This window comes from Argiope bruennichi, chromosome X1 (genome assembly GCF_947563725.1).
Source record: "Argiope bruennichi chromosome X1, qqArgBrue1.1, whole genome shotgun sequence".
Taxonomy (NCBI): Eukaryota; Metazoa; Arthropoda; class Arachnida; order Araneae; family Araneidae; genus Argiope; species Argiope bruennichi.
The window spans coordinates 118,028,643-118,050,535 of NC_079162.1; the positions used below are offsets into that span (position 1 = coordinate 118,028,643).

General features: G+C 27.3%; 1 protein-coding gene across 1 annotated transcript in view; it reads left to right on the forward strand.

Annotated features, from left to right (window-relative positions):
- The first annotated feature begins 1,179 nt into the window (after positions 1-1,179).
- LOC129958217 (laminin subunit beta-1-like) overlaps positions 1,180-21,893 on the forward strand; it is a 58,112-nt gene continuing 37,398 nt past the window's right edge. Inside the window, exons 1-10 of the mRNA XM_056070499.1 lie at positions 1,180-1,328; positions 2,880-2,948; positions 10,748-11,172; positions 13,299-13,427; positions 13,822-14,085; positions 14,436-14,556; positions 14,673-14,861; positions 15,595-15,774; positions 17,885-17,994; positions 21,173-21,388. Coding sequence (XP_055926474.1) covers positions 1,244-1,328; positions 2,880-2,948; positions 10,748-11,172; positions 13,299-13,427; positions 13,822-14,085; positions 14,436-14,556; positions 14,673-14,861; positions 15,595-15,774; positions 17,885-17,994; positions 21,173-21,388 — 1,788 coding nt within the window. The 5' untranslated portion in view covers positions 1,180-1,243. The remainder of the gene's footprint in view (positions 1,329-2,879; positions 2,949-10,747; positions 11,173-13,298; positions 13,428-13,821; positions 14,086-14,435; positions 14,557-14,672; positions 14,862-15,594; positions 15,775-17,884; positions 17,995-21,172; positions 21,389-21,893) is intronic.

Sequence of the window (21,893 nt, forward strand, 5' to 3'; positions counted from 1 at the left end):
ACAATCTTATGAAAGGCAGCTATTCTGATTTTCTGTATTCTGTTTTATTCCATCATCTTGTTCTCTATTTTTAAATAGTTGATGTTTGCTTAAAATTGAGTCGGAAATCATTAAATTTTATTATAGGACGACACTTTTTCATTGGCCACATTGATTAAGTAAACTTTCCTTTTATATGAAGGAGGCCATTCCGAAGTCTTTAAAATATAAAATTTGTGGGAATGCGTTGAAAACGGAAGGTAATCCCTGTAAACCAACCCCAAATAGCACTAATAAGCATTTCAGCATTACCTATGGTATCTTCACAGTATTATGTACCATCCAGAATATCGAACAAGATGGTAGAAATGTCGTATAGTATCTTTTTGCTAAGAGCACGAGGATGTGGATGTTCAAACTGACGATTAATTCATTTGAAGTTACGATATTAAAAAATACATCCGAAAATTTTCTTACTTGAGAAATCTTGTCTCGAACTTGCCACTTTTCTAAAATGCAGCATAATGAAAAAGTAAAATCTTACTTAGATAAGAGCAAATACCTGGTCGTTTGAACTGAGACACACTGGAAATTCAAAAATAACATTATTTAAATCCATGTATTTCCTTTTCTACTAGCACAAAATGCCCAGCAACGCTGTTATGATATCCTTACAATATTGTCTGGCATTCAAAATATTGAATAGCATCTTTGGGAAATCGTACAATATCGTGCTAATAGAAAATTGACTATTTTAGAAAGAAAAAATTGTGTAATTACAACATTTGATTCTTGCTCAATCAAGTAGTTAAAAGCAGAAATTAATTGATTATAATTTAGCATCATAATTGAAGTTTCGAGTGCAGCTATGAAAACAAGGAAATAGATTGTCCAACATTTTTTGTGTATATTCGAATTCTGAATGTATTCATTGAGCCAAAACTTTGTTTTTAAAATGATATAAAATCTGTTGCTGAAGAAATGCTTGAGCAGTGCTTTCCTTTATTAATATTGTGAACATACGCTTTGATTGGGTGGCGAAGAAAGTAAGTCTATAACATGTATTGTGAAAATTTAAATCTTTAAAGACAATGTTTTCTAGCTGTTTTCTTTTTTCTTCTTTTACAGTCCAATTGCGGCTCGGTACTTTCCTTTTAACTTGAACCGCTTACTCTCGAGCAGGGTGGGGACAGAAAAGTGGAGGAGGGGAAATCTCTCAGTTTCAGAGGCCTTTAGATCTCATCTCCGGGGAAGCAGCGGTCGGATGCGGCCTGTCATTGAGGGAAAGGGGGAATCTCGTGGTGATTTCAAAATGCTGACGATCTGTTTTTTAACATTAGTTTTTACAGGTAATTTTTCCATTCATTTAATATTTTTACTGACATATATTTTGTTCTCTTTGAAATGATTAATACTGAAAAAATAAAAAATGTGTGAATTGCATCAATAATTGTAAAATAAATAGAATCCAGCCGATTTCTAAACATTTGTTTACATTCTCTACCAAATTTTTTTTCCAAATATTATTAACTAAAGATTATTGTTTGATTAACCAGACTTATGTATTTTTTCTTTACAAATCATTCTAAAATTTATTTCTTTACCAAAACAAAATTTAAGAGTTGTTTTTTTTAAATTCCATTCTTAAGGTGTGGCTTCTATACTCTATATCATTTAAAAACTTGAGAGAAAATATAAAGATTTATTTTCATGAGATACTTATCTTCATGATATTTAACGCAAAAGTTAACAAAATGCTTGTGTCAAAATACATTAAATGTAAACAAACATGCACTTAGTGATTCATTGGCTTTAAAATTTTTTCTTCTTTATTGCCTCTATAGCCTTTTATCAGATAAAAATGTTTTTCATTATCTTTCTGTACAGCTTTTACACTATGAAAAAAATTCCTAGACTGTGAAAAACATATAGATCCATTAAAATTTTTTTTTAAAAAACCAGTATAAATACTCAAGAACCAGTTTTTTACCTCACTGAATAACCTGAAGCATTTCAAAGTATTTGAAATGAAAGATTTGATATAAAACAAATACCTATTTTTTAAAAAAATTAATTATTAATGTATTTGAATTATTTTGTACTATCTGTATTTCCATGACTACTAGTATTGTTAAGATTTTGAAGCAGTTAGAGAAAAATAAGTCTTTTTCATGTAATTAATTGTTTATTATATGATAAAATTTACTTTTTTGTCATTATATTAAATATATACATTGTTTGCCTCTACTTTAATTGTAGAGATAACTTTAAATAAATTTTTCAACTGGTCTTTTTACTATCTCCTGTTTTTCAGTAAAAATTTTTTTTAGCTGATTAAATTATTCTTTCATTCACTAGACTTAATTTAAAGATTTCTATGTTTTAATGTTTTAAGATTCTTTTATGAGGCTCTCAGAAAATGTGATAATCTTTCTTCTCTTATCTATATATTCACTTTTTACTATAGCAAATAAATATTTTCAGAGTGAAATTGTATGTTTTAATATCGAAAAGCATCAACTAAATTATTTATGTTTATTTTTCTGATAAACAGTTTTATGTATGAATAAAAGATAAACCTGAGATTTTCTGTGAAATTTAAAAAAAAAAAAAAAAAAGAATTACCAATTCTTAAAGATGTAGGTTCAGTAGAAATATAGTTTTTGTCCTTTTATTTCACCCCTGTAAACCAGAAAAAAGTTGGCAGCAGTTTCTTTTTTGTTCTCAGAATTTTTGATTGAATGTTAAAATAAGTGATTCCTTACAAATATCATTTTTAATAACTAAACATTTTTAAACTTGTATTCTTTTAAATACCTAAATTATTTTTGTGTTAATTGTTATTTACTTTCTAAATAATCTTACTGATTATTTTATCTGTTTATTTTTATTTGTTTTAGGTACTGTTTTATCTCAAGATACCTATAACAGAAGGAATGATCGTCGTAAAATTGATAGAGACCCCTCAGGTAACTTAAAATATTTGTTGCACAGTGTTGTTTAATTAATTGTATTCATTTCAATTTTTATTACTTAGAAGTGCAATAGTTTAGTTTTTTTTTATTATGTTCTGAATTAATGAATAATGAAATATGCATAAGAATAAATGTTATCTGTTCACACAGTTAAAGCAAAACTAAATGATATTTTTCAGATTAAAACATTATTATTAGTAGTTTTTCAGAATATTCAACTAAAATTTCTCAGATCTTCTAATGAGCTTTGCTAACAAAAATTCTTTGGATTTTTAGCCAAATTCACCCCATATACTTTCTAAAAATCAGAAATAAATATTTAGGTTTGTTTCCTGATATTAATTCTATCAAAATTGTTTGAATCATTCATCCTCATATTTGGTTAATCAGTGAGCACCAAAATGTAAATTAATTTTTTTTTTCAAACAAAATAACTTGCCTATCTTGAGCATCCTTATATTTTGATTTTAACTTTAATATGGTTTCTCTTTAAATTAAAGTACTTAATTTTAGTAATTTTTTTGAAACAGTTGTAATAGGTTTTTTTTTTGAATAAAATTTTAGCAAATCAGGATTTCAAGATTATATTTATTTTAAATCATTGGTTTTGCATTTTCTCCATGATTTTTAAAGTATTTTATTCCAGCATTTAATCATTACACTTTTAGTAAATGCTTATAAATTATTACTAAAATTAAATTAGTTTGATATTCCTTCAAGTTATAGGAAAACTACATAGAGGAATAGAAGAATTATTCTTCAAATTATAGGGAGAAAATTCTGTATTCAATTTTGGATCCCACTCTTAGGAAAAATAAGCAAAAAGTGCCACTGGCATTTTGGAGATGAATTTTGTATAGTGCTCTTTAATTTACATTTATAAATTGTTTAGTAATTTTCTGTATATTTTTCAGTCATTGTCATCAGTTCATTAAACTTTGTATACACTTTGCATGTTCTTAGTTAAAAGTGAGGCAGTGATTGACAGCTAAAGCAACAATTTAGTTTGCCTTAAGATATAATTACTATAACTTTCATCCTGGCTTTGAATTTTAGAATACTTAAAAGAAAAATAAAATGGCTGTGGTGGGGGAAGCAATATTTTAGAAAAATTAACTGTAAAATTTATTAGTTTGAATACTGAAACAGGAAGAAATTGTTCATATTGAAATGTGTACATGTTATGCATTTTGAATCCTGCAAATTTTAAAGTCTTTTAAATATTATTTAAATTATTTTTATTATTGAGTTTCAAAATTAGGTGAAATATAAAAGAATGCTTCAGATTATTTAGCATTTTGCATTGATGACTGAAAAGTTATGAATTTTCTAATCTATTTTTTTAAAAAAATGTGTTCAGATTAATTAATGCATACTTAATACTTATTAAACTTTTTCTCCCATTTTCATATTGTTACTTTTATACTTTCTTATACTTTATTTACAATCATTATATCATAATATATAAGATTTATTTGAATATTTTTATTTTAGTGATAAATTATTTTCTATTTTAATACTTTAAATTCTGATGGTTAGTTAATTCTGTTATCTTGTTGACAATTGATATCTTCAAACTGCATTGAGGTATTGAACAAATTTAAGCATCTTGATTGATGAAAATAATTTTTATATTAACTTTTTATATTATCTTTTATTATTTTTTATAATATCTTTTTATGAGAAATTTTTAAATTTATATTGCAGTTTTGTTTAATTTAGATTCAGTATCAACATATCTTAGTGAAATCAATTTATTTTTGTAGTTCATTTTATGTTATGAATTTTATATTTTGCTGGCTCATTTTTGTTCATTGCTTTACTGTTATATGCATAAAAATTTTAAATTGTGGCCTATGAATTTTCTAATGGCCCAATAATTGTTTTTTTTATTATATGTGAATCAGTACTTCTGTTTTTTTGTTTTGTTTTTTTTAATCATTGAAAGTATTTTGCTGTTCATTTTAGTTTTTTTTTTGTATGTGTTGATGCTGCATTTCCTAAATAAAAGTATTTATGCATTTTGCTTCTTTTTATATATTCACACCAAGTTACTAACAAATTAAAGTAACATATTAAGTGATTATTCTAATACACTTAAGAAGTGACATAACTTTATCATGATTTTATTAACAATTACTTTATCCAATTACAAATTTTGATCTAAACTATTTTTTTAACAAATTTTCAAAGTTCATGTTTACATATTATTTGTATATACCTTAAAGACTAGAACATGTTGTAAATAGCATTTTATTTCACTTCTTAATTGAAGATTTCTGTTAGAAAATTTAAAAAAAAAACAAAAAACAATTGGTTCATTAACTCCGAGGAAAATATTAGCATTGCATCTTCATTAACTCTTGTTCACTTTGTTGATAGTGGCAATTATTTTATTAATTACTTAAAAGTACAAATATTTTGTATTTAATCTTTTTTGCTAAATGTCTTTAATTTTAAAATTTATCACTTCATAAAAATATTAGCATTGCATCTTAAGAATAGTCATACCCTGATTAAAATTTCAACTGTACCTCATACCATTATAAAGTTCTTTAGATTACTGATAAATTGACAGTCTCATGTTGTTCTCTTGATTAGCAATCCTTTGAATGACAAATTATAGATTTTGTGAATTGATTATTTAAAAAGAAAAACTAATTATGAATAATATTTGCATATTACTGCTTAAGTATCGCATAGTTAGCTTTAGATGTTAAATTTTGATTCGAAGTTAAATATAAATTTTGATTACAAGTAAACAATGTATTTTTATTACAAATACTGCAATTTCTAATGGTTATTGGAAGTTTATTTTGATAATTATGATTTTTTCTTCTGCTGTATGTGAAAATATAAAACTTCAATGTTTTTTAACGCAACTACTTGATTAGATTTTGAATATTTTCAAAATTGTTCTAATTGATATGAATATATTGTGCAGTCTTCTTTTTTGAAATTTAAATTGGACATAATGAAAAAGTAATGGTTTTGAGTTGTAAATATATATTTTGATGTTTTTATACTGTTTTCAGACCTTCAATGTATTTGTGCTGTGTTTGCATGGAGAAATCTTCTAAGTAAAACAGTTTGTTACAATTTTAAATATATTGCTTTAACTTCTGTTTGCGATTAATATTTGAGTAGATTTGCAGTGTTGATGGAATGATTGTGATATAACAATTTAATATTGTACTAAATGAGTTGAAAGATTAGATTCTGTATCACATATTAATAATTACAATGTATTGAAAGCTGGGTGTCACTAATTATTTTAAAGCTTCATCCCCTGAGGATGTGGTTCTAATCCAATGGTATTGCTAACTGGATACATGCTAAAACTGTGGAGGGAGCTAACAAGGACTAACTTCTGCTAATGACTTTTACTTCAATTTAAATTTATTGAACTTTTTTGATATTCGACATGCACTCAACAGAAAGACTGGGAAATATCTTCTAGAAGACAGCTATAACTATCTATTGATGTGGGGTACCGCAATTACAGTACAATGAAGAAGAAATTCTTTTACAGAACCCTTTTCTGTTTACGTCCGCTTTCAAAAAAGTTTCACAATTCCAGCAAGCATGCAAAAATTAAAAAAAAGAAGCATGTATGTATTCATCAGTTTACTGTATTTAAAATCATATTAATCAAAGTTATTTTTTCTATCTTTTCTTCTGATGATTAAATTTTATATAGATTTATGAAAATTTATTAAGCTAGATTTAACCTAAAAAAATTATGCTTATGGTATATTAATCTAATGCATGGTTAAATTAAATTTAATTGTATTTATGCTTTTTATGTAGACATTTGTATTTCTTTGTTTATACAGTTTCCATAAATATTAATTTACCTGAATCCAAATGCGTAAAAGTTAATTATATTAATTATTGAATGACATGTTAATTTACGAAAAAGTTTTGCAATTTAAGTATCTCATGATGCACCATGATCTAAAACTAACATGTTTTCAGAATAATGGTTGTGATTTAAATGGATTAGTTTCAGCATCTGGAAAACAATGCTTTCTGGGGTGGGAGTCTTAAATTATAATGCGCATGTCTATTCAGCTTTAAAATTTGATATATTTTAAGATTAATTTTCATTTTTCATGTCAATTCATGAAATATTTTAGCATTTTTTTTTATATGAGAAATTGAAATATGAATTGTTAAATTGAAATGGTATTCCATAGTAGGTGCATATTATTTATTTTACATTGTGTTAGCATGTTCAGTTTATTACTTATTTTTTAAAAAGAATTCCATGCATTATGAAGGATCAGAGTTTAAAAATAAATAGTTTTATTTTATATGTATTTTGCCACTTTATATTCTTCAAAAGCATTACATTAGTGTATCATTGGGTTTTGAATTTATTTTTTGTAGTTTAATCCCTTAAACAAATTTTCTCAATTTATATCAGAGAGAAGAAAAAGGGAAGAATGATTGAATTGCAGTTGGGTACTTTTTATTGCTTTATATTTGTTTATTATTTCTTGTTGATCTGAATTGTGATTTTAACTAAAAACTCACAATCAAGAATTCTAAGTAAAAAAAAAAATTGTAACTGTTTTAAAGTTTTAGGAGAATTTACACTGCTTAATATATTATTTAATGTAATACTTCCTTTAATTTATTTAATTTGGTTCGATCAAAGGGTTTGTAAATTAAAACAAAATAAAAAAAAAAAAAAAAAAACCCATTGGAAGCAAGATTTTTTTTTATTGGCAATGTTTGAATTATTTCTTTTGATACTGTTTTCTTAGAGGTACTTGTTAAATCAGGCCATGGAAAGAAAAGAGGAATTGAGTGCACAGATTATTTTTAATGAAAACCCCTTAATTTTCATTCAGTGGAAGAGAGTAGATTGAGGGAAAAGTTTTGAATGCTAATTTTCTTATTGCTGTCTTTCTAAACTGTTATTATTTAAATAATGCACGAATCTGTTAAAAAAAAAGTTTGTGTGTATGGGGTGGGGATTGATGTAAGATTTCTGTAAGACTTGGTAATTGAATATGACTTTATTTCAAATACAATTGACTTTCCTTGTCAACAGAAAGTAGAGTTTTAAAAAAAGTCACTGAAGAGTAATAAAATAAGATGGTTAAAAAATTATTTGAATATTTAATCTTTTTAATAAAATATACTTTGAAGCTAAAATTAATGATTTAAAATTTGAATGCACTTTTTTTTCAAATATATAGTACTTGATAATTACATTTTGGAAGAAATTTATTTAAAAAATTAGTTATATAAAGTATATTAGTTATATAAAGTTATACTTATTATAAAAGGTATAATTAATACATATTGTGCAACATCGGTTGTAAATGGTTGCATAAATGTGTGTTTTAAGTGACTGGAAATATATATATATAGTATCTCAGCTGAAAAATTGTATTAAAAGATACTTTTTAAGTATATATAATATTTAGTATTTTCATGTGAAACAGATTGAAGGAACAATTAGAAATATTTTTGAAATGCTGAAAAAAGAAAGTCCTTTCAGATTAATTTATCAGTTAATGAAAAAAGGAAAGGAGGAAAATAAGTCTTTTATATCTTAAAAGACTTATGGACTCAAAAGTTTGTCAGCCACTCTGCATTTCTGTGAAGTGTTGAAGAAAGAAATTTAGATAAGTCTTTAGTTTTTAGGAAATTTGCCAAAGTTGTTTACTCTGGAAAATCTCGGCCAAAATGTAAAGTTTTGATTTATAGGCTAAAACTCAAAAAGGTTTTTATTTGTATGTAAGCTCATTAAAAAATAATTTATAAATCAGTAAAAAGTACCATTTATAGAGTAGTTGTGGATTCTTTGATGGTTGTTGTCTTTTTCTTTCTTTCAATAAGGAATTTTCACTATTATTTTTTCATATTAATCTAAAACTTTGGTATTTTATTATTTTATAGCTCTTGTGGCTTTTATTATTTTTTGGTGGGTTTAAGAAAAGTGTTTTGAGGCTGAAAGGTTTTATTGATTTAATATAGAATGGGTTTTTCAAAAGTTATTTATACTACTATGTTTTTTTTCTTTGTTTTTTTTACAAACAAGCATAGTAGTTACAGCTATTTATTTTTATAGAATAAATATATACTCGGAAGTAATTTGTTTTAAATACTAAGCAAGGCTTATTTGTATAAAATGGTTAGGTCTTGGGTTTTGCATTGCCTTATATGCAAGCTAAAACAAAACTAGATAATCCCCTTTATTTCTCTTCATTCTAATTACTTATCTTTGTTCTAGAACTTTGGTTGTATATCTCTTTTGCAACAGTCTTCTTGGGAGATATCCTCTTATACTTCAAATGCTTCTCTGCAAATAAATTATTCTTATTGCTCTATGTAAAATATTTTAATAAATTGCTATATATATATTTGTGGAAGAGGGCAACTTTAAAGGAAGATGCAATTTTGCTACTATTATATATGAAATCATCATACTTTCTAAAATTGAATCAGGCATTATTTAATCCATAATGTCCAAAGTATTTCAAGATTCTTAATTAAATTTATGCAACACTTACTCTATACAGGTTATTAATTGACTATTTTACAGAAACTAAAATGATGCAGATTTTGCCACTATAGCTTATTGAAAAATTAATTTAAATCTCCTTTGAATTGCTTGAGCATAGTTCTGGGAGTGCATATTTTCTGAATAAGATGAATAGAAATCTAATATCAAGACTTCCATTGCCATTTAAGTGCTAGCGTAAGAAAATTTTGCATTTTTTCCTCTGTGATCTATGTATTCAACTTTTGTGTTTTATTCCTCCCAATATTTTAAGTAAGACCTGAGACTGAGGTAGCATTTTTTCCTTTTTTTTATGTGAAGATGTAAGTCAATGTTTTGTGTGATTTGCAAAATAAATAATTGAAAGTTTGTATTTTTTGTAAAATCTATTTTTCTTCAGATTAATTTTTAGCATTGATTAATGTGTAATTTTATGAACTTAAAACATGTGATTAGATGCTAATGTTTTGAAAGGACATGCACATATTGTATTTTATATAACAAAAAGAATCTTTTGGTTTTTATCAGGAGTTGATTATTTTTCTTGCAATTACTGAGAGGACATTTGATTTATTTTCTTAAGGAAATATTTTAATTCTTATAGAGCCTCGGGAGGAATAACTTTTGATTCTATTTTTGCATTAAAAAAAGTTAAATAGAAACTGTTTAGTAGTTAATTCAATAACTATCTGAATAATTTGTTGAATTTTTAATAGCCATTAAGAATTCTAGTATTTCATTAGGATATTTTTTACAAGCTATAAGCTGACAATAGTTAATGTGCTCTGTATATTATTACATTTAAACATATTTTATAAACTTTTATTAAGATAAATATATTTTATAATCACACCATTCTATTTATTGTGTTTATTTGAAATTATGGATAATTTATGAGAAAAAGATAACTTTGATGTTGATTGCTGATTTTTGAAGAGTTATTATTTTTTTAATTCTTTGGAATTTGTAAAGATTTTTTTTGTTGTTTTTGTATGTATTTTTCACATGAATGTATATTATGGATAACAAATGTAAAATTTATATCTTGGTATATATATATATTGTCCTTCACTTTACTGTAAGAAGTTCATATTGAATTTGTTTGAATTGTTTCATATTATATCTTCAGTATCCTTACTCTCATCAGTTGTACTTTGTAAATACTAGTTATTTTTTATATTGTTTACTCATACAATTAAAAAAAATAGTTTACTTATTTCTGACATTTTAATTGAAGTAATATAAATATATAACACTTATTTGTGTTTTTTAGGAATATTCACTCAAGGATCTGTTCATGCGTGTGAATCATCTAGCTGTTATCCTGCAACTGGGAATCTTCTGATAGGAAGAGAAAACAGTTTGTGGGCATCTTCCACTTGTGGCATAAAGGATGTAGAACGTTACTGTATAGTGAGCTTCTTAAAAGAAAGGAAAAAATGTTTTCAATGTCATACTGTACCCAAAACTAAAGACAGTGTGAAGTTATATCATGGAATTGAAAATATTGTTTCAAGAATAGGTAAAAAAAAGGGTGTTCGCAAATGGTGGCAGTCCGAAAATGGAAAAGAAAATGTTACAATTCAATTGGATTTGCAAGAGGAGTTCCACTTTACTCATCTGATTATTACATTCAAGACTTTTCGCCCTGCTGCTATGTTGATAGAACGGTCACATGATTTTGGTCGAACATGGAAGGTATATTTTTTATTAACTTTGAACATTTCTTTTCCTTTACTATTTCCATGAAAAGATTATTTCATGATTCCATCATGAAATAATCTTTTTATTGAAATTTAATTTGCATTTATTTATCTAAGCATTGTTTTAAATTTTTCATGGATATTCAATTGATTCTTTTTACTGAATAAATGTTTCCTTGAAATACAACATACATAATGAGGAAAATGTCTTAAATGATATCTCATTTTACTTGTACAATATCTTATCAGATATATTTTAGTTGAAATGAAATATGTAAAGCACCTTAGAAATAATATTAATTAAAAAAACTGTCTGTTTGTGTTTCAGTAATTTAGTAAATGTGTGGAGCAAGTTTTCTCTATACTTTTCCCTTTATGAACCCGATTCTTTCAGAGACATTTATTGTGATATCAAAGTTGAAAAATAAATTAAAAATTGAAGCATTAATTAATTATAATTACATGCAAATTCGATTAAACTATTTTATGAAAGATGATTTTCTTAACTAATTTAGTATATTATGTTGAAAAATTTTACGACTAGAATGTGATCCATTTATGGCTGCAACCCATAGTTTAAAGAGTCCCTTTGTCTCTTCAGTTTTGTTGTGCTGTAATATGTCCATAGTCTTGTTTTGAGAATTTCTTACAAGGGTTTTATCATAAAGCATTTTTACTCTAAAATTGTTTTTTTTTTTTTTTTTTTTGCTGTTATTCCTCTCATCTCCTCCCACTTTTTGATATTTACTCTGTATTTTATAAGTGATTTTTGCTATTATATGAAGTTTGCTTATTGATTGGAAATGTTGAAATAGTTTGTGCTTAACTCAAGTGCCTCTTATAAGCAAGTGGACTAATATGAATAATAATTTACTATGTTTGGCTGCTTTCATTTCTGCGTTATTTATTCTCTTGAATATTTTAGGATTAACACAGTTCAATTTCCCTTATGGAATGTATGGTGTAATTAATTACATTTCTTTTCATTTGGAAAAATCTGAAAAACGATAAATTTGCAGAATTCTTCTAATGCTCAATAATAACTTATTGAAATAAGTGCTTTATCTCTAAAAAATTTTATGATCTTTCAATCTGATATATAGCTTATCATATTTCAGGTTGTTTAATTTTGATTAATAAAATGACGAATTATTGTTCTCGGGTTTAAATTCCTTAGTCTTAGACATGGAATTGTCTGTTCAGCAATAAATATGTTGAGTTTTTGAAACTGAATGTGTTGCATATTCAGTTAATAGGAATTTTCTAGAAATTTCTAGAAAAATCAGTCATTATCACATTTGCTGTGATTTCTGAATAAATTTAATTTTAATGATATGATTGATCTGTTAATTAACTAAACAACATATTGTTTTCAATTTAAATTAATTTCCATCTTATGTAGTTACAAAATATATATATAATTAAGGTTGCGATGTTTTGTATTCAGTTTTTGTGGAATTAACTTAAAGTTTTATATATTGTTTCTTTGCTTTCTATACTGCAAAACTGAAGGGTAAAAATTGAATTTTAGAGAGAATTTAAATATATAGTAGATATCAGAAATGTTGGTCATTCATCATGTCGGTTTTTTTTTTTTTTTTTTTTTTTTTTTTTTGTAGAAACATTGATAAATAACATATTTTTACATACTAAACTAATTTTTATGCATGTTAATTATTCTAAACAACTTCTTTACATGTACAGATTTGCTGGAGGTCTGCAACCTAAAATTTAGTTCAATAAGAACATTTTATTTCTACATTTGTTGCAATTTCAAAACTGTTGATGTATGTGAAATTGTTATTCATTTTTTTCTCTTAAATATCTGATGAACATTTCATGTTTCTGCATCCAGTAAATTAGCACAAGCACTGCTATTTTTTAAAGTTTAATGAAATCCCCTTGGCTTATTATTTTAGAAGTTATTAAAGTAATTTTATTAAAGTAATGTTTATGTAACCAGCTATTTTGGATTTCTTCCCTTATTGTAAATTTAGAACTTAAAAATGGTCTTTTTCTCAACAGCTGTTGTGCTTGAATTCATTGTATAATGTTTTGATTGTCTAAAACTGATTTTTTTGACTTTTGTTATTGTAATGTAATATTTTAACTTTGTTTCAGGTGTATCAGTATTTTGCTTATGATTGTGAAGAATCTTTCCCTGGAGTACCAAGAGGTCCTCGACAAAAAATTACAGATGTAGTTTGTGAGACACAGTATTCCGGTGTTGAACCATCAACTGAAGGGGAGGTTGTGTATTTGACTTATTTCATTTTTATATTATATGTTATGATTTTTATTTTTTGCATTTAGGTTTGCTGTAATTTCTTTACAAAATTAAGGTCTGTATCATCTTTACATAGATGAATTACAGCATAATTCCACATACTGTGTGTATAATATGCAACTGTGTTTATTTTATAGGGATTTTAAATATCTGCTCATGTGAGATTTTTGTTTGCTTTAATCGCACTAGGTAACATAATTATGACTTGTTGTAATAAGTTTATCCTAGACAGTGTGTTACAAGCCTAAATTTTCTTTGGGACTTAATAATTAGAATAATTTATTGTCTTTTGATATTGAAACTAATAGATACATGTTACAGTAGCAAACATTAAAAAAATAATCATTTTTTTTACAGGTGATTTTCCGAGTTCTACCACCGAACATTCCTATTGATGATCCTTACAGTCCAGATGTGCAAAATCTACTGAAAATGACTAACTTAAGAATAAATTTTACGAAACTTCATACTTTAGGGGATAATCTTTTAGATTCAAGAGGTGAAATTAAAGAAAAATATTACTATGCAATCTATGAAATGGTTGTTAGAGGCTCATGTTCATGTTATGGTCATGCCAGTCGATGTGTAGCTGCTCCTGGATCTGTCACTCGCCCTGATATGGTTAGTAATTTCAAAATCTATGTTGACTCAAAGTGTTTTTGCATTTATAATTACAAAATATTTATATTTGTTATAATTCTCAGAAATTTGGTTTAATTCATGTATTTGTAGTCTTTTAATTATCACCATTGATCTTTAGTGAAACCAAAGTGTTTTTTATTATTAATTGCCATTGTAAGGTTGTTGAAAAATGAATGGTTCTGAAAAGTCCAAAAGCAAATTTATAGATTTAGCAATTTTCCTTTTTCTTGTGTGTGTGTGGTTAAATGAATGAAATTCTTTTTTTTTTTCAAAGTAAGTTTTTCTAAACAGTTTTAAGTGAGCTTTTTTTTTAATATATATATATATAGGTGCATGGTTCATGCCTGTGTACTCACAACACAAAAGGTTCAAACTGTGAGCAGTGTGAGGATCTCTATAATGATCTGGAATGGAAACCCGCTATTGGAAGACAAACAAATGCATGTAAAAGTAAGCCATCTCAATCTTTATTTACTATATAACTAAAATAATTTTATTACATAGAATTATATATATTAACAAAATTATTATATTCATAGATTGATTGTTCATTTTTTTTATACCAGAATGCAATTGTAATGGACATGCTTCAAAATGTCACTTCGACCATGCTGTATTTGAAGCAACTGGACGAGTCAGTGGAGGTGTATGTGAAATGTGTGAGCATAACACTTTTGGACGAAATTGTGAACTCTGCAAGCCATTTTTCTATCAAGATCCTACTCGTGACATCAGAGATCCAAACATTTGTCAACGTTAGTAAAATCATTATTTTGAAACTGATTTATTTCTTATTCTTTTATCCTTTGAATTAAAAAATGATACATTTACCCAGCAAAAATGAATGCTATTTCAAATATTTTATGCTCAATTTAATCAGTGAATATTAAGATTTATAAAAAAAAGAAGAAATTAAAATCTTAGAATGTAGAATGGAAGTTTTAATTTATTCTTTTATTACATGCTTCTTCTGCGGAAACTTAGCTGTAAGAAAATGGTGAAGGAAACAAGATTAAATGTTATTTCTTTCAAGAATCGGTGTGATCAGAGGCTTCATGCTTGTTAATTCTGTAATAGACCCAGTCTGCTATGATAATCTAACTACTTCTATTTCATATGATCATGGTTTAGAGTTGATATTCAGTTTTCTATATATTGCATTCAAACCAGAATATTAACAGACCTAAATATATTTTTGATTGTCAATTTATGAAGTAAAGCTTAAAAGTCATTGAAAATATTATTTCATATCATTTTTCATAGAAATCTACATATGGTGAAAGAACTTTTTTCCTTAAATGGTGTTTTTACACATATATATTAATAAACTTTCAAATATTATAATTATTTCTGACTTAAATTCAGCTTATTACATTTGAGACATTTTTTATATTAACTATTCAGTGTCCATCTATTGGAAATAAAGATAACCATGGAATATAATTTGTGCAATGAAATCAAATTATATTATTATTATTTTATTTGTAGCTTGCGATTGTGATCCTATTGGCAGTTTAGATGAAGGCATCTGCGACTCTCGAACTGACACTTTGTCTGGATTAGTTGCTGGACGATGTCACTGTAAAAAAAATGTTGAAGGTCGGCGATGTGATCGTTGCAAAAATGGATTTTGGAATTTCCAGGCGGAAAATCCAGATGGTTGTGAAGGTGAATAAAGTTATGCATACTGGTGAACTTTAGCTTTAAAATACCTATATCATATTATATATATACTTAAGTTCTCAGTATATTTATGTTAACATGATGAATATGATCTTTATTTAAACTGCTTTGAAATATTACGGTAGATAAATAAGTTCCAAAAGTATTTGTTTTATTAGCTTTTTATTGAAATCATAAGTTTCTGATGATGACTTCTTTTCGTTACAGTTTTAACTCATATTTTTTATTTCGTTGATAATTACAGCCAATATATTTATAATTTTTATTTTATATTGCATGCCATCTCCCCGATTATCTCTCTTGTGATAATCGTAAAAGGAAAATTAGTTACTATAAAGAAGTTAGAAAATTAGTCTAATCAAATGCTTAAATTAACTGAGTGTTTTCATCACACACACACACACACACACACACACACACACACACACACACACACACACACACACACACACACAATCAATCAATCAATCAATTAAGAGTATAGTTTGCATAATTTGTTAAAAGGAATAGACATTCTAAATATAAAGAATACTTCCTTTATAAAATTTTAATATCTGTTGATTTTTTTAGAAGTTTTTTTTTTTTTTTTTTTTTTTTTTTGTCAGTCATATATTACGAACATAGACTGCGACCGTATCGGCGGGCTGTTATCCCGTTAACAATATCTTAGTTATAATAAATCGCAGATTAATTGATGGAAGCTGTATTAAAAAATCTCATGCACTTTAGTTTGTCGCATATTAGCGAACGAAAGTTGTGGGAGAAAATCTCGTGAAAAATGCAGAGTACTTAAGAAATTACAAAAATATATACATTACTTTAAGTAGATGTCAATATATATAGTAGCATTAACAGCTTTGTTTCCTTAGAGAAGGATCTTCTGTATCCATAATGTTCAAAACACTTGAATATAAAATTATTGTTAAAATCGTTTTCAAACAAACAGTGATCCACTAACAGACAGAAATCAAATTTGACCCAAGCTTGGAACAAAAAAACTGACCTTCATAAAATGAAAAATTCTACCAAATATAAAGTTCTGAGAAGTAAAATAAATTTGATGAAATGAATAAATTTATGTGAAAAGTGTTTGAGATATTAAAAATATTGTAGAATTATTATATTGAAGAAAATTAATCGGTCTAAAGAATGATTAAATTCGATTTCGGAAACGCTGAAATGCAATACCAAATATAAAATAAAATTTTAAAAAATGCTGAAAAAATATTTGTGGACTTCATCTCGTTATACGCGTGCATAAAGTCTTCTATGTTTTAAATGCGAACTTGCATAATAAAAACTGACTATTCATGCTCTTATTCATTATTCGAATTCATAAATAAATAAAAAAGAAATTGTCACAAGAGCGTTACCACACTTGCAAATAGTTTTATATAAAAAAATATTCTGTATACACAGTTTGTTCAGTTACAAGGCATCATAGAGCGAAATAAATTGGGTTTTCGCAAAGCTATTCAGTGTTGATAAGAATTGTACAAGACGTTTGAAATAGTGCTAAGACAGTCAACACTGAGCATCTAGATAATGTTTTTTTCCATCCACTGTTTGCTAAAATGAAGTCATTGTATCTGGAGTCTTTGAGTTTCTAAATATTCAATCAAAATTTATTTCAGAAATTTTATTAAAGGGTAAAGTATGCTCAGTTCTTCTCTCAAACATTCATAAGTAAGTATTGTAAAACTATTACAAGTCCCAGTCATTTATTTAAACTTCTTTCATTCACTGCCCTATAAGAGCTTTATGAAATTTTAGATTTTAGTATTATATTCTTTGGTTCAAAGTGGTTTTATGAAAAGAAATAGAGAAGATGGAAATGACTTGAATGAATTATTATTTATTTTCGGAAGTCAGTTGAGACGAAGTGTACGCATAAAAATATAAAAAGCTAAAGGTTTGTGGGTAAAAGTTTTTGTTTTTTTTCTCTCTCCTTCTTTTAAAGTGGAATTACAAATACTAAAATGTGGAACAGGTTTTATTTTCTGATATTTTATTCTTTGAAAAATTTCTATTGATTGAATTTTATAGAATATATTTAATATTTCTTTTTTGTTTTACAATATTTCTCTTTTTTTAGCATGCACTTGCGATGTGTTAGGAACCATAGGCAATTTTGGCTGCAATGTTTACACCGGCGAATGTGTTTGCAAAAGAAATGTTGTTGGCAGAGATTGCAACCAGTGTTTGGTATGGTTAATTTATTATCTTAATATCTTTTTTCTAAATTCATGTGCTAAAACGCCATATAATAAATAATGTTGCTTATATTTTGACGTAATTTCGCCAATAAAGGTATCCGTTTAATGTTGGACTTTTATACTAATGCTATGTTTTTATGCTATGAGTATTTTAAAATATCCTATAAAACTATGTAAAACGACGCAGACCTGCACATACAGCAAATAAAAACCTTTAATATGTAAAAATTTAACATTTTTCAGCATCGTTCTGAAATAATTGGATTTCAAAGATTTTCCAATTATTGAGGTGATAATTTAATTTTGTCTCTTTGTACTTTCTCAAGGATTAAAAAGAAAACTTATATTGAACTTGTAGTTCCATTAGCTAAAACGGGTTTCAGTTATGTAAAAGAAACATTTTATTTTACATTCTTAATGTTTTATAATACAGAGTGTCCGAAAAGTATAGCTACACTTTGAAAATTGAATTACAAATTAACAATAAAAAATACACTTATGGTTTTTTCAATTTTTTATTAAGGAAATATTGAATTTTTTTACAATGTTTTATTGCACGATTTCAATGTGCACACGATTAAAATCGTGCGCAACACATCGAGTCTACACGATATTTCAAACCACGTTCGATGAAACATTACGTTGTCAACATTCTATAATTCAACTTTTCAGTTCATCAATGTCACGAATTTGAGAATGGTAAACAATGTTTTTGACGTATTCCCATAAGAAGTCCAAAAGTGTTATGTCTGGAGATCTAACTGGTCATGGCATTGGACCTCCTTTTCCCATCTATCGCTTGAAGAAGTTTTCATATAAATCCTTTAGTACTTTCAGTATGGTGGTACCCATTGAGAAGACATCTGAAAAATGATAGATTGCAAGTCCTCTATTTGACGCATATTAGGGTAATTGTCAGAGCTGGTAGTTACTTCGGAAAAGGAAAAAGAACCAATAATTCAATTGTGTAATAAACCACATCACACGTTTATTTAATAGCTTTCTTTTGCTTCCTCCAGTACGGTATCAGGATTTTCTAATTCCCGTATTCGAGTACTGTGTCGGTAAACAATTCCTGTTACATGAAACATTGCCCCATCTTAAAACATCACACGCTGTAGAAAATTTCCATCGTCCTCCATTTTTTGTAACATTTCTGCAAATATTGAATGTCGAGGCTTGTCATCTTGCCCTAATTTATTCAGCAGTTGAAGTTTATATGCATAAAGCCGTAATCTTATATGCACTGCATCATGCATAATTGATCTCTGTATTTGTAATTGCTGAGCCTCGCGGAGAATCGATTTACGAGGACTTTGACAAAAGCATTCTTCATTTTGTGTAACGTCATCCCAGTCTCTGCTAGGGCTTTTGGATAATGGTTTTGACAATACACAACTTGTCATCATATTTCTTTTATACCACTTACAAATTGTGGATCTTGGAGTTTGATTTCGAATGTAGGTGATCCAAAATTTATGCTGTACCTCTGTTGCAGATTTAAATTTGATAAACCATATTACAACTTCGTTCTTGCGATGAAGCCGTTTTGAAATGAGAATGTTGCAAAACGTTGACTTAGCACCATCCAGTTTACATTTCTTTAAAAGGAAACTTTAATCTTTTCATTATGGAAGATAAAAAAAAAAAAAAAAATGGAATTATAAGTTTACTAACATTTATTTAAACTCGCCCATTGGAGTTTCTATAATTCCGTTCTGTTCTCATGAACGGGAGAGATTGGATTATTTGTGATGATCCGATGTAACAAACAAACCTAGATTATCTAATATATAAAAATGATTTTTTGTTCGTTTGCACCTTATGCGTTGTCGTACCGTTCAAGCGATTGCGATGAAACTTGGTCAACTTATTGCTTGCCTTTGCGAGAAGTTTATATTTTAAAATTGATAAAACACAAACAATAAACGGCAAAAGGCACATGCCGTTCGGAGTTAATCGCATACATATCAAGCAAAATAAAATTATTATGATTGATGCCAATCAATGTGAGTGAAATGAAATCGAAAATATTTAGTGCAAGCGCCAATTTTTCTTCTCATTAATAAATGGTCATCTACCCAGGATGTTGTCATTCAACGTGCACAATATTTTGTCTGCGGCAAACCGCACATATTATTCAGAATTTATCTCACACATACAAAATAGAATTATTATCGATGCCGAGCAAGTTGAGTTATATATGATGGGAATTTTCCATTAAAACAGTAATTTTTCTATTTATTCAGTGAGTCGACAAACGATATTTCAATTATACAAGCGTATATCGTGTTGATTGCTTCGATAAAAAATATTATCCTAAACATTCATCACTTAATAGATCTGCCGGCGCAGCACGTAGAAATAAGCCAATTCAAGCTTCTCAAACAAACGAGGGACGACAAGCAAGAAATAAAGCTTATCATCTACAATTGATTGAAGCAAATTCACGTGCTTCAGATCTCAAGATCAACATACGGCAAGAATTGAAAGACAACGTTTATATGCTACCTGATCATGCGCATAAGAATGAAAAGACCAATATGCGACAAGAAGAGAGATAACTATTCTTAACGGAAAGTCGATTGGAGAAGATGTGTTCATTCTACGCATTCCCATCATTCCCACCGACATGTCTTTTGATTTCAAACGACTGCAGTTCCCCATTCCTGTATTATTTTAAATATAGTCTACCCTAAAGCATTTGAATAGTAAAGTAAATAAAATAAAATAAATATTATTTGTACTTCTTTATATATCATTAAATTTCAGTGAATGTATTCATTGCTGATAAGAAAATAAATATCATTCTTTCTATCTTCCTAATTAAACAAGACAATAGTGATAGCTATTTTAAATTTCAAACGTTATTTCCAAAATTGTTTCATCTGCGGCAGCAACACGCAGGGTACCAGCTAGTGATTTATAAGAATACCTTTCTCTATTTGAAAAACTCCCAGTGCTATTGTGTTCGTTCATGTTTTTTTGGGAAATCTCTGATTTTGTATTTTGCGTTTTTCTTTTGATTTTAATTTCAGTCTCGGTTAATACCAAGGTGTTCTAGTTGTTGTACAATTGTTAAACTCACTTGACATTATTTTAATTTATCAAGAACTTATTTTATGAAATTAATATTTTAAACTTTTTTATTATTTCTTTTTGAATAGCCAGAATTCTATGGATTGAGTGCTGATGAAGAAGGCTGTAAGCCTTGCAACTGTGATCCTGGTGGTGCCCTTGACAATAACTGTGATGTTATTACTGGGCAGTGTCGATGCCGTGCTCATGTTTCTGGCCGACGATGTGATCAGCCTGAATCTGGATTTTTCGCTGGTAGCCTTGATTATATAACCTATGAAGCTGAACTTGCCAAAGGAACTCCTGTAAGTGTCTTACCTTTTCTATTAATAAATTTGCTGCCTTTTTGAAAATAAGAAAAATTTCCCTGTTTAAGATAATGATTTTTAGCAGTTAATTGCGTTCGACGTGTATACATGTCATTCTAATCTTCATTTTGGTGCGTTCAACGTGTAAAGATGTTATGTAAAATTTAAAAAAAAATTACCATTCGGTATAAAAATTCAAAATTTCAATAAAATGTAACATAAAATATCATTTTTTTATAATACATGGTAGCCTGTTATGAACTAAAAGAATTAAGTAGGTTAATTTCCTTGGTATAGATTTTATCCCTGTTCAATATGCTTTTTTACCAAATGAGTTGATTATTTTCCGAAATGAATCGGATATTCTTTGTACTTTACATGTATATCAAGATATCTCTCTGCTTTATTTGTATTTCGGGTATTCCTCGATAGCGATAAGTAAGATAAATTAAATGCGCGAATTGAAGGTCCGATAATTTCTGGTTCGTGGGAACAACATGAT